Source organism: Nomascus leucogenys, chromosome 19, assembly GCF_006542625.1.
Source record: "Nomascus leucogenys isolate Asia chromosome 19, Asia_NLE_v1, whole genome shotgun sequence".
Classification (NCBI taxonomy): Eukaryota; Metazoa; Chordata; class Mammalia; order Primates; family Hylobatidae; genus Nomascus; species Nomascus leucogenys.
In genome coordinates this window covers 59,257,810-59,276,403 of record NC_044399.1, presented here as the reverse complement: position 1 = coordinate 59,276,403, position 18,594 = coordinate 59,257,810, and the positions used below count along the sequence as shown (strand labels likewise).

General features: G+C 46.2%; 1 protein-coding gene across 1 annotated transcript in view; it reads left to right on the top strand.

The window, feature by feature from the left end:
* ERN1 (endoplasmic reticulum to nucleus signaling 1) overlaps positions 1 to 18,594 on the top strand; it is a 91,812-nt gene that overhangs the window by 51,864 nt on the left and 21,354 nt on the right. Inside the window, exons 6-12 of the mRNA XM_003262639.4 lie at positions 3,757 to 3,829; positions 6,912 to 7,034; positions 10,741 to 10,842; positions 12,102 to 12,363; positions 13,738 to 13,816; positions 14,870 to 15,035; positions 18,424 to 18,542. Coding sequence (XP_003262687.2) covers positions 3,757 to 3,829; positions 6,912 to 7,034; positions 10,741 to 10,842; positions 12,102 to 12,363; positions 13,738 to 13,816; positions 14,870 to 15,035; positions 18,424 to 18,542 — 924 coding nt within the window. The remainder of the gene's footprint in view (positions 1 to 3,756; positions 3,830 to 6,911; positions 7,035 to 10,740; positions 10,843 to 12,101; positions 12,364 to 13,737; positions 13,817 to 14,869; positions 15,036 to 18,423; positions 18,543 to 18,594) is intronic.

Genomic DNA, 18,594 nt, shown 5'->3' with positions numbered 1-18,594 from the left:
GGGGTCTCACTTTGTCACCCAGGCTGGAATGCAGTGGCACAATCTTGGCTCACTACAACCTCCGTCTCACAGGCTCAAGCCAGCCTCCCACCTCAGCCTCTTGAGTAGCTGGGACCACAAGTGCACATCTCCACACCCAGCTAATTTTTTGTATTTTTGGTAGAAATGGGGTTTCATCATATTGCCTAGGCTGGTCTCCAACTTCTGGGCTCAAGCGATCCACCCACCTTGGCCTCCCAAAGTGCTGGGATTACAGGCGTGAGCCACCACCACCCAGCTTACAGTGTTTTTGCAATAAGTGGTGTAGGTCAATTGGGCTATCCATATAGGAATAAAAGTCTTGACTCTTACCCCCCACAACACATATAAAATCAGTTCCAGATAGATCACACATCTAAATGTGAAATGCAAAATAATAAAGCTTTAAGAAAAAAAGTAATGGAACCATCTTCATGATCTTAGAGTAAGTAGAGATTTATTAAGAGGATATTAAAGAACACTATAAATTTAGGAAAAAATCAATATATTGATTATATTAAAATTAAGAACTTTTCCTCATTAAGAGGCCACAAAGTATTTGTAGTATACACATCCAACAAAAGTTCATATTCAGAATATATGAAGAAATCCTATGGTACATTAAAAAAAGACAGCCCAATGGAAGAATAACAGAAGAGAATATCCAAATGGTCATAAACATATGAAAAGATGTTCCATTTTATTAGTCATTAAGAAATGCAAATTAAAGCCACAGTGCCATACTGCTACTCACCAGAATGGCCAAAACAAGGAAAGTAGAAAAAGGAAACGTGTTGGTGATGTGGAGCAACCAGGACTCTCACCTACTGCTGGCGGCAGTGCAGGGTGGCACAAGTGGCTTGGAAAACTGTTTGGTAGTAAGTGCTAAAGTCCTTAGGACCCAGTAATGCCTTCCTAGGTTACAGACCCAAGAGAAATGCACGTTTGTGGCTGGGCACGGTGGCTCACACCTGTAATCCCAGCACTTTGGGAGGCCGAGGCAGGCGGATCACGAGGTCAGGAGATCAAGACCACGGTGAAACCCCGTCTCTACTAAAAATACAAAAAATTAGCCAGGTGCAGTGGCGGGTGCCTGTAGTCCCAGCTGCTTGGGAGGCTGAGGCAGGAGAATGGCATGAACCCGGGAGGCGGGGCTTGCAGTGAGCCGAGATTGCGCCACTGCACTCCAGCCTGGGCGACAGAGCAAGACTCCGTCTCAAAAAAAAAAAAAAAAAAAAGAAATGCACATTTGTTCACCAATGGACATGTGCCCAAATGTACAGCAGCACCATTTATAATAAGCAGAGGGTGGCCAAATAACATCCTCAGTGGAGTGGAAAAATAAACTCTAGAAGAGGCATGCATGGTGATGAGGACCAACAGTCTATGACGACACACACCACGGATGACTCACAAGTGTGATGTTGAGCAAAACATGACAGACAAAAAAGGTCACACACTGCCATTCACTTATGTAAAGCCAAAAACAGGAAAAACGAGTCTCTGCTGTTTTGAAGTTAGGATAATAGTTACCCTGGAGAGTTATGGCTCGAAAGGGGGGCAAGAGAGGAGGGGGGCTTCTGTTTCTTCACCTGGATGCTGGTTACGTGGGTATGTTCACTTTGTGAAAATTGACTGAGCTGTGTGATGATGAGTGCTTTTCTGTTTGCGTATTATGCATCAGTAGGAAGTTTTTAAAGCTTCCAAGTAATTCTCATGTGCAACCGAGGATGAGAACCACTGGTCTAGGCTATAAGTGGATTGTGGACTTTAACTTGGGTATTTTAAAATTATTTTGTGAATGCGTGTGACCAAAACAGAGGGGAGGAGGGCAAGCTTGTATAGAGCTGTGTGTATTTCACCTTCAACACTGCTCTCCGTTGGTTTCTCTCCACAGCTCTGTAGTCCCCATTTCTTAAGCAATTTGTTTGCCAGAAACTGGGGTGAGTGAGTTGTATAAGTTATCTCATTGGAATCTCTCAGCAGCCCTGTGGGTGATATCCCCATTTTAGAGGTGTGGAAGCAGCATGGAGAAGTGAAGGAATATGTCCAGGGCCGAGTCTTCTAGTGTTGGAGTTGGTTCTTAAAGAGGATGCCCAGCCGGGCATGGTGGCTCACACCTGTAATCCCAGCACTTTGGGAGGCCGAGGCGGGCGGATCACAAGGTCAGGAGACGGAGACCATCCTGGCTAACATGGTGAAGCCCAGTCTCTACTAAAAAATACAAAAAAGTAGCCGGGCGCAGTGGCAGGCGCCTGTAGTCCCAGCTACTGGGGAGGCTGAGGCAGGAGAATGGCATGAACCCAGGAGGCGGAGCTTGCAGTGAGCCAAGATTGTGCTACTGCACTCCAGCCTGGGCGAGAGCGAAACTCCGTCTCAAAAAAAAAAAGAGGATGCCCTTCATCACTCCCTTGTGCTTCTTCCCAGCTTGTGGTTTAGCAGCTCCAGAAACAATGTTTCCCAAGCTCGGGCCTTGAATCAGGGCACCCGTGGCAGTGCTCAGCAGAGACCACAGGACTCCAGAAGACTGGAAGATCTGCAGTGCCTTTCTGATTCTCAGAAACACGTGGCAAAACCCAGTCACTGCAGCCTCTCTGAAGCATTTTTCCTCCTCTGAGGCTTGGTTTGAATGTTGGGATGATGGGAAAATCCAAGTTATTTAGTATGCAAAGCTCTGCTTATTAAAGCTAGAGAGAAATGTTTTCTTTCTTGGAGAAAAAGGTGACCATGCAGTAGAGGTGTTTCTATAAAAGCAGGTATCTATAGAACAATTTCAAGAACACAGAATGTTCTAAAAATAAAGTATACTGAAACAAGCATTAACCAAAAGGGCTCGTCAGATGTCAGCTGTAGACTCAGAAGAATCAGTTTTATGATGAAATGCAGTTGAAACATTTGGATTCATTTGAGTTTCTTTTCCTGGCGCCTATCTTAACTTCCTCTTTAAAACCAAAAGTCTCAATTTTTCTTGTTTTTCAATAGTGAATTATTTACTGAAGAAAACATCAAAACTCTTTTCCACCTCAGACTCTTGTGTTGCCCCTGTAATGGTGACTTCTCCTTTCCGTCGAAGCTTGAGCTTGGCACCTTGGTGCATCCCTTCAGCATCAATGTCGTGATGAGGCTCTACAAAGCACTGTCATTTTACTCCGTCTAGCCAGCTCTGGCTCTGTATTCCAAGTCAGGACAATTCTTTCTCCCACTCTTAGAATTTCAAAGAATGTATAACTCTCCATATTTGTATAAATCTTTTCAGAAAAGGTTTGTGTCACCCTTGGGAAGCACCCTGGACAGGAGACCTTGAGGGGCCTCCGCACATGGTGTCAAGTAAAGGAGTGGATGTTTACAGAGCTCAGGGACCTGGGAGCTTGTCAAAATAGACGTGGAAAATTAGCTGGGTGTAGTGGCAACATGCCTGTAATCCCAGCTACTTGGGAGGCTGAGGTGGGAGAATCACTTGAACCCAGGAGGCAGAGGTTGCAGTGAGCCAAGATGGCGCCACTGCACTCCAGCCTGGGCGACAGAATGAGACCCTGTCTCAAAAAAATAAAAATAAAAAAGTAGATGTGGAAGCATAGGGTGCCCCCTTCTCCTTGGTATTCAGTTAGGAAAACTCCCATCTGCAAAGTGCTTCTCTCTTTTTAGCAGAATTAGGTAATAGAAACAGACTGCCTGGTAAAATTGTAATAATTGCACAAGACTTGGTTAACTTTTTTCTTTTCTTTTTTTTTTTTAAAGAAACTTCCTTTTACCATCCCAGAATTGGTGCAGGCATCCCCGTGCCGAAGTTCAGATGGAATCCTCTACATGGGTAAGAGTTCCTGTCTCCAGCTCTGAAACTTGTGTCTCTTTGATGTAAGTCCCGGAATCTGGGAAAGTGGCGTGTGGAGAGAGAGGGCGCAGTCACCGCCTTGCCAACCCTTTCTTTCCTGGGTTGTGCTTCAGGTGCTGTTCTCCCCAGGGTCAGCTGACCAGTTAAGAAAGGGCTCCCCCAGCTTGGGAGAAGAATTGACATCATTAATATGGTTACTCATTTAACAAGCTTTTGGTTGCTGTGTTGACTTAGTCCTGAGATTCCAAGATTGCAACATACCCAGTGGCAAATGGATGAAATTTAAAGTGAATACAATCGTCTAGGCCAAGAAAGGAAAGCCAGGCTCTGCCTGTTAATTATAGGGCTTTCTTAGTATTTCCTGCTATCGGAATATTTGATAAAACAGCACTTATAGCTTGCCTAGATAAACTGCCTTCATACCTATGGGGTCACAGCTTTCAAAGCATCAGATCACCTGCTTTTCTTTTACCATGTTGCTGCCAAAATGTCAATAAAAAAGCATTTGCAACACAAAGGAGAGCTGTATTTATCTTGAAATCATAGTAGTAATAATAGCCCGTATTTACACAGCAGCTTTCTTTTTGAGGAACTGAAAGTGCTTATTGCCTATTCATGCCTCGAGGAGCTTTATGTGTATTTCTGGGTCTCAAGTGCAGGCCAGACTTTTAAGGTTTTGCTCAGGACACTGGGACTCTTGCTTCCTTCCACACCTTCAGAATGAGGAACTCCCAGCCTAGGAATTTGGAGGAAACGATCGGCATAGATTTTTCTCTCTGTGGGCCATGCCCTGGGAACATCTGATAATCTTCTGACCATCCATGTCACTGTGTCGTATCTGGTCTTCCAGCTTTTGCCAGCAATTCGTCACTTATAGTCTGCTTAGGGTATTGTCTTCTCATCATCTTTGTGCTGTGGCCTCTTAAGCGAGTTCATTAAACATATTTAAGAGCATGGTAGTTGCCCAATCTACCCATTAAAGTAATAGCTGAGTTATGTAAACTCTAGTGGTCCTTGAAGTAACCAGCTATGTCATGCTAGATGGAAAAGGTTCGTGGTCCTAACTCTGTTCTCCTCTACCTTCAGATCATACTCATATTATGATTTTGTCATTGAGAACAGAGTTGCGATCCATGGGTAAGTTGCACACATGTGGAGCAGACATGTATGCAACATCTGTTAGAACTTTAGAAGTATAGCTTTAGCAAATTATAGGCCAGGCGCAGTGGCTCACAACTGTAATCCCAGTACTTTGGGAGGGTGAGGCAGGAGGTTTGCTTGAGGTCAGGAGTTTGAAACTAGCCTGGTCAACATAGTGAGACCCTGTCTCTACAGAAGAAACATTTTTTAAAAATTAGCCAGGTGTAGGCCAGGTGCAGTGGCTCACACCTGTAATCCCAACACTTTGGGAGGCTGAGGCGGGCAGATCATGAGGTCGAGAGATCGAGACCATCCTGGCTAACGCGGTGAAACCCCGTCTCTACTAAAAATACAAAAAATAAGCCAAGTGTGGTGGCACGTGCTTGTAGTCCCAGCTACTCAGGAGGCCGAGGCAGCAGTATCACTTGAACCCTGGAGGCGAAGGTTGCAGTGAGCTGAGATTGCACCACTGCACTCCAGCCTGGGCGACAGAGCAAGTCTCCGTCTCAAAAAATAAATAAATAAATAAATAAAAATTAGCCAGGTGGCTGGACATGGTGGCTCACACCTGTAATCCCAGCACTTTGGGAGGCCGAGTTGGGTGGATCACGCAGTCAGGAGATGGAGACCATCCTGACTAACACGGTGAAACCCTGTCTCTACTAAAAAAAAAAAAAAAAAAAATTAGCTGGGTGTGGTGGCACGCACCTGTAGTCCCAGCTACTCAGGAGGCTGAGGCAGGAGAATCTCTTGAACCTGGGAGGTGGAGGTTGCAGTGAGCCAAGATCATGCCACTGCACTCCAGCCTGGGTGACAGAGCGAGACTCCATCTCAAAAAAAAAAAAAAAAAAAAAAGAGCCAGGCATAGTGGCACATGCCTGTAGTCTCAACTATGGGGAGGCTGAGGCAAAAGGATCACTTGAGTCCAGGAGTTCAAGGCTGCAGTGAGCCGTGACCACACCTCTGTACTCCTCCTTGGGCGACAGAGCAAGACCCTGTCTCAAAAAAAAAAAAATTTTTTTTTCAAAGGCTCTGTGACCTTCTCCAGCATCTCAATATTCTGCTTCTAAGAGTCTCCAAAACAGGAGACTTTTCCAATAAGTTAGGAAGATAAAAATGACCACCAGAGATCATGCTTTACAAAATAGAAATATACACGTCACAGTGACTGTGTTGACCTTCACATTGGATGCCCTTGCTACAGACTCTCCATTGCTAGGATGCTGTTGGGTATATACCATTGATACATATGCTTTGGGTTTTCTTAATATATAGTGTTATTTACTGTGCTGTCTGCCTGTCATAATCAGCTGACCAAGATTAGGGGTATGGCCCGAGGCCAGGGAATTACTTACTGGCTGGGAACAGAGGCCGAGACAACCTTGACATCCTTAGCATTAGGTTGCAACCAACTCCACTGACCAGTCCCAGGTACTAGTTAATTATAGTCATAAACAGTAACTGTAGGTCCTTCTCACATGGGGGCTGGTCAGTAGGGAGGTTGAGAAATGTGAATGATGGTTATTAGGGAGATGAACCCCTGGGCACGTTTCTGTATTTCTATAGATCCCAGTCCATGGGAAAAGGATTTCCCTTCACAGGCAAGACTTTTCATATTTAAAGCCACTCATCAAAGCAATAAAATCTAACTCGAAAGTTTGGGGAACTTTTTGAAACTATAATTATGTTATTAGGTTTGGAGGAATTTGTATACCATGATTAGGTTATTAAATTATTATAAGACCTATGGACCTAAGAATTTTTATTATCTCTGCATTACCATTTATATCATCACCTTAGAAATGACATCCTAAGAATTTCAGGTCTATCTCTCTCAATACAGAGCATCTTGGCTGCTAGTTTGGCAGCGATACTTTTTTCCATATGGTGTAAACGGCAGTGTGTTTTTGTGTCCTTTCAGGTAAAAAGCAGGACATCTGGTATGTTATTGACCTCCTGACCGGGGAGAAGCAGCAGACTTTGTCATCGGCCTTTGCAGATAGTCTCTGCCCATCAACCTCTCTTCTGTATCTTGGGCGAACAGGTAAGAAATGAACCTTTGTCTTCTACAACCTGCCTGTTTCCAGAAGATCGGAAGAAGCTCCCCAGCCTCCTTCCCTAGAAGGTGGTCAGAGCTGCCTTTTTCCAAACACAGGTCCCATTATGTCATTTTCCTTTATAAGACCCTTCAGTGTCCCCCTACAGCACAAGGGATACAGTCCAAACTGCACCACAGCCCAGAAAAACCCCTGTGACACAGCTGCCACCTCTCTCGCCTCATTTCTCTCATTTCAAAGTTGCCCGGCCGGGTGTGGTGGCTCATGCCTGTAATTCCAGTACTTTGGGAGGCCGAGGCAGGTGGATCACCTGAGGTCAGGAGTTCGAGACCAACCCGACCAACATGGCGAAACCCCATCTCTACTAAAAAAATACAAAATTAGCCAGGTGTGGTGGCATGCGCCTGTAATCCCAGCTACTCAGGAGGCTGAGGCAGGAGAATCGCCTGAACTGGGGAGGTGGAGGTTGCAGTGAGCCAAGATCAAGCCACTGCACTCCAGCCTGGGCAACAAGAGTAAAACTCCATCCCAAAAAAAAAAACAAAAACAAAAGTTTCCCAATTAGGATGAACTACCTGCAGCTCCCAGAATAGCAGTGCTGTTTTTAAAGACTTGTAGTGGTGTGGTCCTCTCCACCAGGTATGCCTGTTTTTGCCTATCTGGCAAATATCCTCTCGCACAACCGTGCTCAAAAGTCACCTTCTCTGTGAAGCCTCTTCTCCAGCCTCACAGTCCGCACCCTGCTCAGGAACACCCAGCTCTCCCATTCTAGGGGCACACATAGCAGTTAACAGGCCTGTAGTGGCAGCCATCTCACCCCTCGTCATTGTCCCTTTACAGGCATGGTTTGCACCCTCTTCACCACACCATTTTGTGTTTCCTCCCTTTTCAGCCTCTTTCTTCTTAACACTTGGCACTGCATATTTATAAATTCTATGTGCCTACTTCCTGCCTCCCTCACTAGAATATCAGTTCCCTGAGGGTGCGACTTTGTTTTGCTCAGCTGCTGTCTCTCTACACCAGGCACATTGCCTGATGTATAGCAGGGGCTCAATGTTTGAATGTATGAATGGGTGGGCCCCATTATTGCAGAGACCTGCCTTACTCATTATCATATGCGCAGCACCTCACACATGTCGGGGATGCCATTAAAATTGTTGAACGATACTTAAAGCTAAAAGGAGAAACAAAAAACATTTAGAAGGAAAAAATTATACCAAAAACCTAGGATGAATTCATTACAATTGAGCACTACATTTAGGTCTAAACTTTCAGGCAGCCAAGGATTTGAAAAAAGAGAACCTTCCTGAAAGTGTTGGGGAAAGCACTGCATTTCTAAAACTCAGTGAGACTAATCTTGGGCCCTGCAGAAGCTGGCTGGGCTCTCCTGGAAATGGGTGGAAGGTCTTAGACTGTAAAAATCAGGTATTCCAGCTTCTAACTGTAGTGACTGCTTAGGATTTACATGTTTACCTTTTCCATTAAGTAAATTCTTACAGTGGCCCCAGCTTCATCCAGATATAAAAATTGTGTCATTCTCAGGTGAAATTGTGGTGTTCGAAGAAGCTGGGATGTGCATGAGGTGGAATGTGTGTGCATAGGTGTGTAAATCCATTGCCTCCATTATCTATTGCTGCATGACAGACCACCCCAACTTAGTGCCTTAAAACAAGCATTTTATTGTTTATGATTCTGTAGGGAATTCAGGAAGGACTCAACAAGGACCCATCATCTTTACTCCACATGCTTGGTTGGCCTCACTCATGTATCTGAGACTTCAGTTCAGTTCCATGTGACGTTTCTCCATACAGATAGCCTGGACTCTTGACATGGCAGCGGACTCCCTCTTGAGTAAAAATGGGTGTTACAGTGCCTTCTAAGGTCTGGGCTCAAAAGTTCCAGAACCTTCCTTCCACTGCAGTCTGTTGGTCAAAGCAAGTCTCAAGGCCAGCTGAGAATCAAGGGTAGAGATATAGACTCGGCCTCTTGATGGGAAGAGTAACATGCATATTACAAGAATGGGAAGAATTGGTGGTAGTGACCTTTAGAGATGTTCTACTGCAGTCCTCCCTCAGGCTGCAGTAGTTTACAACCCTCCCACTCCCTCCAAAGACCCCCGAAGTCCAATCCCAGCATCAGTCCCAAAATCTCACGTCTCGTTATCTGCATGAGGTCTGGAGGTGGATGATGCTCCTCAAGTGTAGCACCTCTTGATCGGAGACCTGTGAATTAAAGAGACAGGGTCTTTCTTCCCTTCCCATCCCCTACCCAACATACAGTGGTGAGACAGAGACAGGATAGCTGCAGTAAACATGTTCACTCAAAAAAGGGCAGGAAAGAGAGACACATATCACACATTGGGTCTTAGTAATTCTGAAATCCAGCCAGGCACATGTTTTCAGGTTCCCCTCCTCCAGGGGTAGGGAATATTCCTTCATTAGGGCCCAGTTTTGCCCTCTGGGATTGGTTCCCTAATATAGTGCTCTCAGTGGCTCTTGGTTCTGCCTTCTGAGAAGTCCTTTCTTTTCCATAACAAATGGCCAGTTTTGTATCTTTCTCAATCCATTCCTTGTCCATTGAAATTTGGGGATCTAGAAGCCTTTTTTTTTCAATTTGACTGTCTCTGATCCTTTTAGTCTATGCTCATACCACTCCTTTAAAAACTATGTGGGCTTCCCATGTGTCAAATTATAGTTTATCCCATTAGATAAAAGCCATACCCACAAGTCTCTAGATTTTGGAATGTGAGTGCAATGGGACAACACATGGTTTTTAGAACTCCCTTGATGCAGAGGGTCTGTGAGGGGCCACCTTAAAATCTTTCGGAGGTCTCCTCAAAGAAGGATCTTACAGCTTCAACTTTGATTTGATTGATCTTTACCCTGAGCCCATTTTTTGTTGCTGGCAGTACCCTGGATTTGATCTTTTCCCTAAAGTTATTTTTTATATTGAGAATCTTTTCCAGCGGTATTCAGTCCTGGACTCTTTATAGTTCCTCTGTATTCTGCTGACTGATTTCTTCCTCAGCTCATTTGTCTCACAATATATCATAGACAGCTAAGAGAAATGATTCAACATTTTCTGCCTTCTGTCTGGAAATCTCCTTAGTTGGATCCCTGAGTTGATTAGGTACTTTTTCTGTCTTCCGAGTTACTGCAAGCAATAGTCATACTCATCATGACACCCTCCACAAGTTGGGTCACCCCTTTTCCACTTTGAATAGCAGTGCCCCCTCTGCACCAGCAAGTCTCCACCAACCTTTTTGTCAGCCTCCCAGCCTCCACCTGCCAGCTGGTCCTAAAGTCAATGCCACATGTTTTAGGTGTTTGTTATGGTGCCATCCTGCTTCAAGGTGCCAATTTTTAATTGTCAGCAATCCATTGCTATGTAATAAGGCACCCCAAAGCTTAATGGCTAACAACAACATTCTATTGCTTACACTTCTGTGAGCCATGAGTCCAAGAGCATAGCAGGGGTGGCTCGTCTCTGCTTCCACATGCTGTCGGCCAGGTTCACTCATGTGTCCGGGCCTTCAGTTCTGCTCACATTGCCTTTCTCTATCGACATGGATAGTCTGGACTTTTTGGCCTACAGTTTAGGGAGGACTTGTTTGTTGTAATTAGATAAGGACCACACCTCAGTAGGTACTATGGCCCCTCCGTGGTAATGGGCTGGCTGGTCTGTGTTCTTTAGAATACACCATCACCATGTACGACACCAAAACCCGAGAGCTCCGGTGGAATGCCACTTACTTTGACTATGCAGCCTCGCTGCCCGAGGACGACGTGGACTACAGTAAGTGCTCTCTGCTGGATTTCACAAGCTTGGGCCAGTACTTTTGACCTATGTGGAAACAGTTGCTCCAGAAAGTAGGATTTTCTTTTAAGATACTCTTTGTCACCAGGTTCTTTCTTTCCATGGACTTTTCATGGGCTTATCGTAAATACTTCCCACAGTCAATGTGCAGGGGCCTTGGTGAAGTCTGAAGGGAAACCGAAATAAAATGGTGACAAGCTTAGCCAGAGAGGAAGGAGGACATCCCTCGTTGAGTCTTTCTATGTCACAGAAGGAATTTACTGCAAGCCCATGGAAAGTAGAAGTAAAATCAGCGTAGGACATTAACAACCCTGTCAAGAAGCCCACTCTGCAAATGTGACTCATCCCTAGTTATTTCTGCAGTTAACATTCACCCAACTCAAACGAAAACTAAAAACCAATTTGCCACCTTAACATTGGTATGAAAGTTGGACTCTGCCTTTTCTGGTCAAGGACCTAGAATATTTTCATTTTTCTCTGAGGACTCCTTTGTGAATCTGATGGGACAGTGTCAGTGGTTCAGGTCTGACTTTCAGGGTGTTTTTTTGTTTTTTGGGGGTTTTTTTGAGGCAGGTTCTCCCTCTGTTGCCCAGGATGTGTGCAGGAGTGCAATCGTGGCTCACTGCAGTCTCAAACTCCTGGGCTCAAGCGATCTTCCCACCTCAGCCTACTGAGTAGCTGGGACCACAGGCACGTACCGCCACTCCCCCACCTCCCTGGCTAGTTTTTGTTTTTTGTTTTTTTTTGTAGAGACAGGGGTCTCACTATGTTGCCCAGGCTGGTCTTGAACTCCTGGACTCAAGTGATCTTCCCACCTCAGCCTCCCAAATTCTTGGGCTTATAGACATGAGCCACCACAGCTGTCCCTGACTTTCAGTTTGAACGATGGGTTTCAAGTGACTGCTATGAAATGCCAGATTAATAGGCATCTCCATTGGCTCCTTTCTCCTCAGTATTTACTCTCACATATTGAATAGAGTGGTAAAGAACATCACCAAATAAATTGCCTTTGGGAGAGTGATCTTGTCTTGTGTTTATAAGCCAGCCAGCTCTCAGCGTCTTAATATAGAGACTAAGCGAGTTCATTGGAAACAAGTGACATTGCTCAGAGGAGATCTGAGAATATTCCAGAAGTCTTGTTTCCTCTAACTGAGTGACCACAGCCTGCCACAAGAGTAGAGGATGTGGTTGCAGGATGGGGTGAGACTCAGCATGCTTTGTTTATTTGATCTGTACAGAGATGTCCCACTTTGTGTCCAATGGTGATGGGCTGGTGGTGACTGTGGACAGTGAATCTGGGGACGTCCTGTGGATCCAAAACTACGCCTCCCCTGTGGTGGCCTTTTATGTCTGGCAGCGGGAGGGTCTGAGGAAGGTGATGCACATCAATGTTGCTGTGGAGACCCTGCGCTATCTGACCTTCATGTCTGGGGAGGTGGGGCGCATCACCAAATGGAAGTACCCGTTCCCCAAGGAGACAGAGGCCAAGAGCAAGCTGACGTGAGTTGGGAGCTCGGGGAAGGAGAGGGCGGCCGTGGCCTTTGTGTTCTGGTGCTGTTGCAGTGTAGCAGGCCTTGCACGGGAGGCGAAAGACAGGGCAGTCTCTGAAGCCATGAGGAATATTTAGAGCCAAGACTGCTTCATTTGGAAACCTCAGAATACAAGAGCTGAGGGGCACCCATTGATGCTTCAGAGTTCTTAAATATTACATAAAAATCATGGGTGGGAGGTGCCGGGCACCATGGCATACACCTGTAATTCCAGCTACTCGAGAGGCTGGGGTGGGAGGATTGTTTGAGCACAGGAGTTTGAGGCCAACCTGGGCAACATGGCAAGACCCTCCTCCTGCCACCACACACACACAAATAAAGGTGGGGATAGGAAAGAGACTGCCAGTGTAAGTATAGTTTGGATCTATCTTAGGCGTTAGGGATGCAAGAGATTTATTTTTTTAACTTTCTATATTTTCTAAATTTTTAGGTTATATTCATTTTAAAAATCAGAAGAAATAGTTACAGTGTGTGTGTGTCCAAGACTCAGCAGGCTTCTGTTCTCCATCCCCCTCTTAATAGCCTATCACTGAGTCACTTAAACTCCCCAAGCCTCAGTTTCCTACTTTATATATAGAGTTGTGTGGAAGATCATATAAGGTAATATGCCGAAAAGTGTTTAGATTGTAAAACACCATTCAAATGTAAGGTATTCGTTGAGAGAGGTTTAGATAATGTAGTGGATGACCGATCCCAGGTGGGTTCTTGACAGTAAGCAGAAGGGCCCAGGGGTGTAGCTCTCACCATTTTCCATCTCCCTGATGTCCCACATGGGGACAGACTACACAGCTGGGGAACCAGAAGTCTCACCAAGTCTGGAATTTCTTATGCATCCCTTTTGCTCTCAGCATCCAGAGTAGAGCAGCTGACCATTTCTCAGAAGTTCTGCAGAACCTCCAGGATCCTTAGAAAGCACAAGGCAGAATGGGGGTAGTTCGGGTGGTCGCTGGAGTGAAAATGTGTTGTAGAGGGTCATCTGAGGGGCCTCGGCGGTGGTGGTAAGCACTCAGTCTCCTGGATGGCCACTGGACGTAGTCCTTTCTGCAGGCATTGTGGGCATCGTCTAGTCCAGCCCTGCGATTTTGCTGAGGCTTGACGTTAGGTGGCTTGTCCATGTTTCTGCAGTGAGTGACAGCTGAGACTGAAGTCCTGTGGCCCTGTTCCCAGGGCAGTGTCCCTACCTTCACACCCCTACTGCTTTCCTCCATGTCTGAGGGGTTAATGTGGTCATCCCTGTGGGCGGTATTTGGGGTTATGATTCCTCCCTTCTGTGGGATCTGGAAATTAAATGACTCTGGAATGCATATATCTGTTTTTCTCCCAGGCCCACTCTGTATGTTGGGAAATACTCTACCAGCCTCTATGCCTCTCCCTCAATGGTACACGAGGGGGTTGCTGTCGTGGTAAGTCCACTATGGAGGGCTCGCAGCTGCCTAACCACTTCTGTTCCATTTTAGCAAAGAGTGACTTTGCTATGCACAAGCATCCTGCAGGTTAAGAATGAAAAACACAAATCTTAAATTCTCAAAAACAGTTTCTGCACATGCCACGTTCTACTTTGAAAGAAAGATACATGACAAAACAGCCTCTTAAAGCCGAGGAATCCCTGATTATTCCCTTTTGCTTTTGTGGTCAAATCTAAACTCCCCAGGCTGGTGTTCATGGCCCTCCTTAATCCAGTCCCACGATGCCCTTCCGCCACCCTGTTAGTTTCTCTGTGTGCGTTGTGTGGCCCAACCATGTGCACCTTCTCCCTGACTTCTACAAGCTCCCTGTTCATCTTTCCCCAGGGCCTTTGTTCAGGCTGCTCCTCACCTCACACTTCAAATGCCCTTTCTTCTTCCTTTTCCCTCCTCAAACCCTTTGCATGCTTTTGCCATCTCGCTGAGCCTCCTTGGGCCTCACCAGCCTCGAGCATTCTGTCTCTGAAAGTCCAAGGCATCATAATCCTAGCTGTTTGTCCTGATCCCTACAATGCTTGGGCTGTGTGGTTGGCTCTCTTGTCTTCCCAGTGATTTGGGCGGCTGCTCCTGTGAGTAGACAGCGCCTGCCTCTGTCGTAGTTCCAGCAGCACCTGAGCCAGCACCGGGCGTGTGGCTGGACTTTATTCCGCCCTGTTGGTTGCATCAATTGTGACTAACAGAGATATCCATTCGTTCTCCTTCACTTATGTCTGCTTCTCATAATAGCTTCTTGGAGTTCTATACACACACTTCTTGTTCCCCAGTACCCAGACATAAGAATCTAAAAAGACGTCCATAAAGACATCAGTGCTGCTTGTCACATCCTGAGGGAGGAGCTTCTTTGCCCAGACGTTGGGCCTTTGTGTCTTGCTCTGTCCTAGACTAGCCCTGCACTAGAAATCGCTCACCTTTCAGGACAGTGGCTGGGACGGTGTGCCAGTGGGACCTGCTCTCCCTCCAGGGCTCCCGACCCTCACTGCACCCTCTCCACAGCCCCGCGGCAGCACACTTCCTTTGCTGGAAGGGCCCCAGACTGATGGCGTCACCATTGGGGACAAGGGGGAGTGTGTGATCACGCCCAGCACGGACCTCAAGTTTGACCCTGGACTCAAAAGCAAGAGCAAGCTCAACTACTTGAGGAATTACTGGCTTCTGATAGGTAAGAGCGGGTCTCCCACAGTAGCCTGAGGTGACAGTGTGCTGCCTCCTGGTGGGCGACCGCCCTGGTAGTTACACCGTACTCAGCTCCGAAGGCCTTGTGCTCAGAGCCTTTCCCGGCTGGCCCCTGAGACCTTGGGACATTTTTACCCCCAAGGAAAATGAACAAGGTATCTGTGTTTCTGAGTCAGTTTTTGAAAACTGTTTAATGTTCCAAAACTGAGGTACTAAATTATGTAAACCTTGTGTGATTATCCGACATTAAGCCCTTTAGAATGCATTTCCTCATTCCTCACAGCGACCCTGTGTGAGGTAGGTACCCTCGTCATTTCCATTTTATGGTTAAGAAAACTGAGACTGTTTCTATGGAAGAATTAACTTGAAGTCCATGTGGGCATGAGGGTGAGGGGTTGGAGAGGTGAGGGCCGACGACCCAGGAGGGATTAAATCCCAGGATGGGTTGAGAGCAGCAGAGTCAGGGGCTGGTCGTGGTTCTAGGGCAGTATCGTCCCAGGTGTGTGGGAAGGTCCCTTTTTCCTCTCTCTCTCGTTTTTGCTGCAATCACTAATGGCCAGGGGTTGAATAGAGGCCCTGTCCCAAGAGAGATAAGAAGTTGAGATGACACCCAAAGGCAGTGAGTGTGACAAACGAAGGCGGAGGTGGGAAGAGCTGTGTTCCTGGCGAGTGTGCCAAGTCATTAGAGCAGGAGGGAGTTTTCTTGAACCCCATCTGCCCTTCCTGTGCCCCACCCCCCACTGTTCTGCCACCTCCCAGCCCAGTAGGGGCAGAGCAGGGCAGGAGGTCAGTCGGGTGCTGGAGCACCCAGGGGCCGATGCAGTTTCTTCGCTCTGTTCTCTTCCTGTCGTGCTTGCTGGTGACAGGTACTAGGGGAGAAAGAGGTCAGGGCTGGGGCTCTGGAAAAGAGATGTGGGGCAGCTGGGAGCATGTTGGGACTAGGAAACAGCAGGATCTGCCAGGCAGTGCGGTGTAGGTGGGGATGTGTGTGACCAGGTATTACGGGGAGAAACCAGGTGTCCTTGAGCCCTGATCGTTTTCTTTATAGACTGTCAAGGTCCATTTCTTTTTTCATCCTGATTCCTTGTAGCCATTTTTATTTTATTTTTACCAAATAACGAGTAAAGGAGATGACAAAGTAATAATACGTTTTTATTAACAGAAGTAATTGGAGGAGCACGTATGAATAGGCCCATGGTGAGAAAAAAATAGCTAATGAGCAGAGGTCATTGCAATTACAAGGCTGCTCAGCATTATGTGCCAGTTAAGGGGCTCACAGACTGCCCACCAGTGATTAAGAAGTGGAATTAAGGAAATGTGTATATATGAGAATACAGAAAATATGGGGGCAGGGAGTCCTCATGGTTAACTTGTAAAATGAGATCCCTTTAAGATGGAAAGGTTGTCCAAGTAAGGAAACTACGAAAACAGCAAAGTATAAGAAGTCTGTTAAGTGTAAGGATCCCACAATTCGAAAGCCTCTTTTGAGGAGCTCCAAAGCTCATCATCTTAAAATATGTCACTGAGACTACGGCAGTGTCTCCTGTTGACGAGGGCTACAAGTAAAAGGATATGCCCTTCTATGTCCAAATGTGTCCTTTCATTTTCTCTTTGTGGAAAACATTAAAGATATTCCAGCTTGTCATTAGTCTTGAAAATACAAGGATCCAATTAGCTTGAGAGACATGGTCTGTGGGTTGCCCCAGAGCCATGGCCCTGACCTTGGGTGCTTTCGGCATCAGAGCTTAGTTAACTAGGCATCTATAAGCCCGGGAGAGCCTGATTCAGTAGGTCTGGGGCAGGGCCTAGCCATCTGCTTTTTGCTCTGGAGTCTGGACCTAAGAGATAATGATAGATGAATACATCAAGAAGACCAGGTAATATTTGTACAAAATGTTTAGCGGTCTCATGAGTAAGGTTGTACAGTGGTTGGCCCAGCGTGTGCAGCGTGATATTAATGAAGGCCCAGCTCCAGGAGAAGCCTGTTTACAAGAAGGTTGACAGGAGAACTAGGGGGATTCAGGCTAATGCCTTCCATAGCAGTCTCTTGGCAGGTGTCCTACCAGACAGGTAGGACCCTGAGCACTGAATGGGTGTCGTGGGAAGGGCAGGACACTGCTGCACAGCGTGGCGTGTGGAAGAACACCTCACTTTTCTTAGACCATAGGTCTCTTGTTAGTGAGCCTCAGAGTTACCCGCACATACTCACATTCAGATTCCTGGGCCCTACCAGCAAGTCTGATTCAGAGGTCTGAAGTGGGCAGACCACACATGGAGAAATCCTGCTCCCAAGCAAAGCATGTCTCAGAGCTCCTTGGTACACAAGAGAAACTAGTGGTGGCTCAAAACAAAAGTAGGTTTCCCTTAAAGAACGATATTATGTTGTAGATAGAGAACTGACCTAAAGATGGGGAATCAAAGAGGAATTTTCCAGATCAAGAAATGTACACAGCTTAGACTAGTTCCTGTTTGTTGTCATCTTGGCATGTATGTCATGAAATCTTTGATAGGTTTAGGGGAAAAATGGAAATATCATAATGTGAAAGAGACGTGAATGAGAGTGAGATCTGCTCACAGCCAGAGAACAGAAAGGAAAGTCAGCCAGGCTGCTGGCAGCCTAATCTGAAAAAGTGACCTGGCTCTTTGGGGCAGTATGTGGACTCATTTTTAGAGCTGAATGGATTATCAAGCCCTATCAAATCCCAGTTCCCTATTCTAGTCAGCTTTGTATCTCTTACAGCAATTTGCACACAATAGATGCTCAATAAATGCATAATGAATGCTCACTCAGTAGCCATGCGATAGTTGTGTGGAGCAAATGAACGTGGAGCGAGCTATGGCCCCATCCATCTAGCAGGTGGGTTCTACTGCTTTCTCGCAAGTAATGTACCACTTTCCCCGATGGAAGCTCACATTTAGATAATAGTAGGACTAGAACTCCACCTGAGCAATTTAAATACCAAGATGGGAATTCGGCGGCCATAGAAGAGTGACGTTACAGGAAAAAGCATTGAAAGGAGAACTCCTTGAACTTTTAATGAAGCCTCATAATACTTCACCTGTGGATTGGGCCCACGCAGCCCCACGAGCCTTGCATCTGGTGCCTCTCAAATGTCCTGATCCCTGTCATGACAAGGACACTTCTTTGCTCCTCAGTAGGAGACTTGGAATACTGTATTCTGCCATCAGGTAGTAAAGGTCCTGCTTTGATGGCATTTTCTGGTAACTGCCACTCATTTTCTCTAACTCGCAGTCCTGCTGAGAGTTTGTGTTGTGGACCCCTCAGTGGGTAGCACCTGTTGCCTAAGTTTAGCGTTGAGTGCCACCACAGCTCAGGAAACTGTTCTCACTAAAGGTTTTGTTTCCTGTCATAGGACACCATGAAACCCCACTGTCTGCATCTACCAAGATGCTGGAGAGATTTCCCAACAATCTACCCAAACATCGGGAAAATGTGATTCCTGCTGATTCGGAGAAAAAGAGCTTTGAGAAAGTGAGTGAGGAAGCGACCAGTCGGGGGTTGTTGGTGTTAGTGTTGGGAGGGT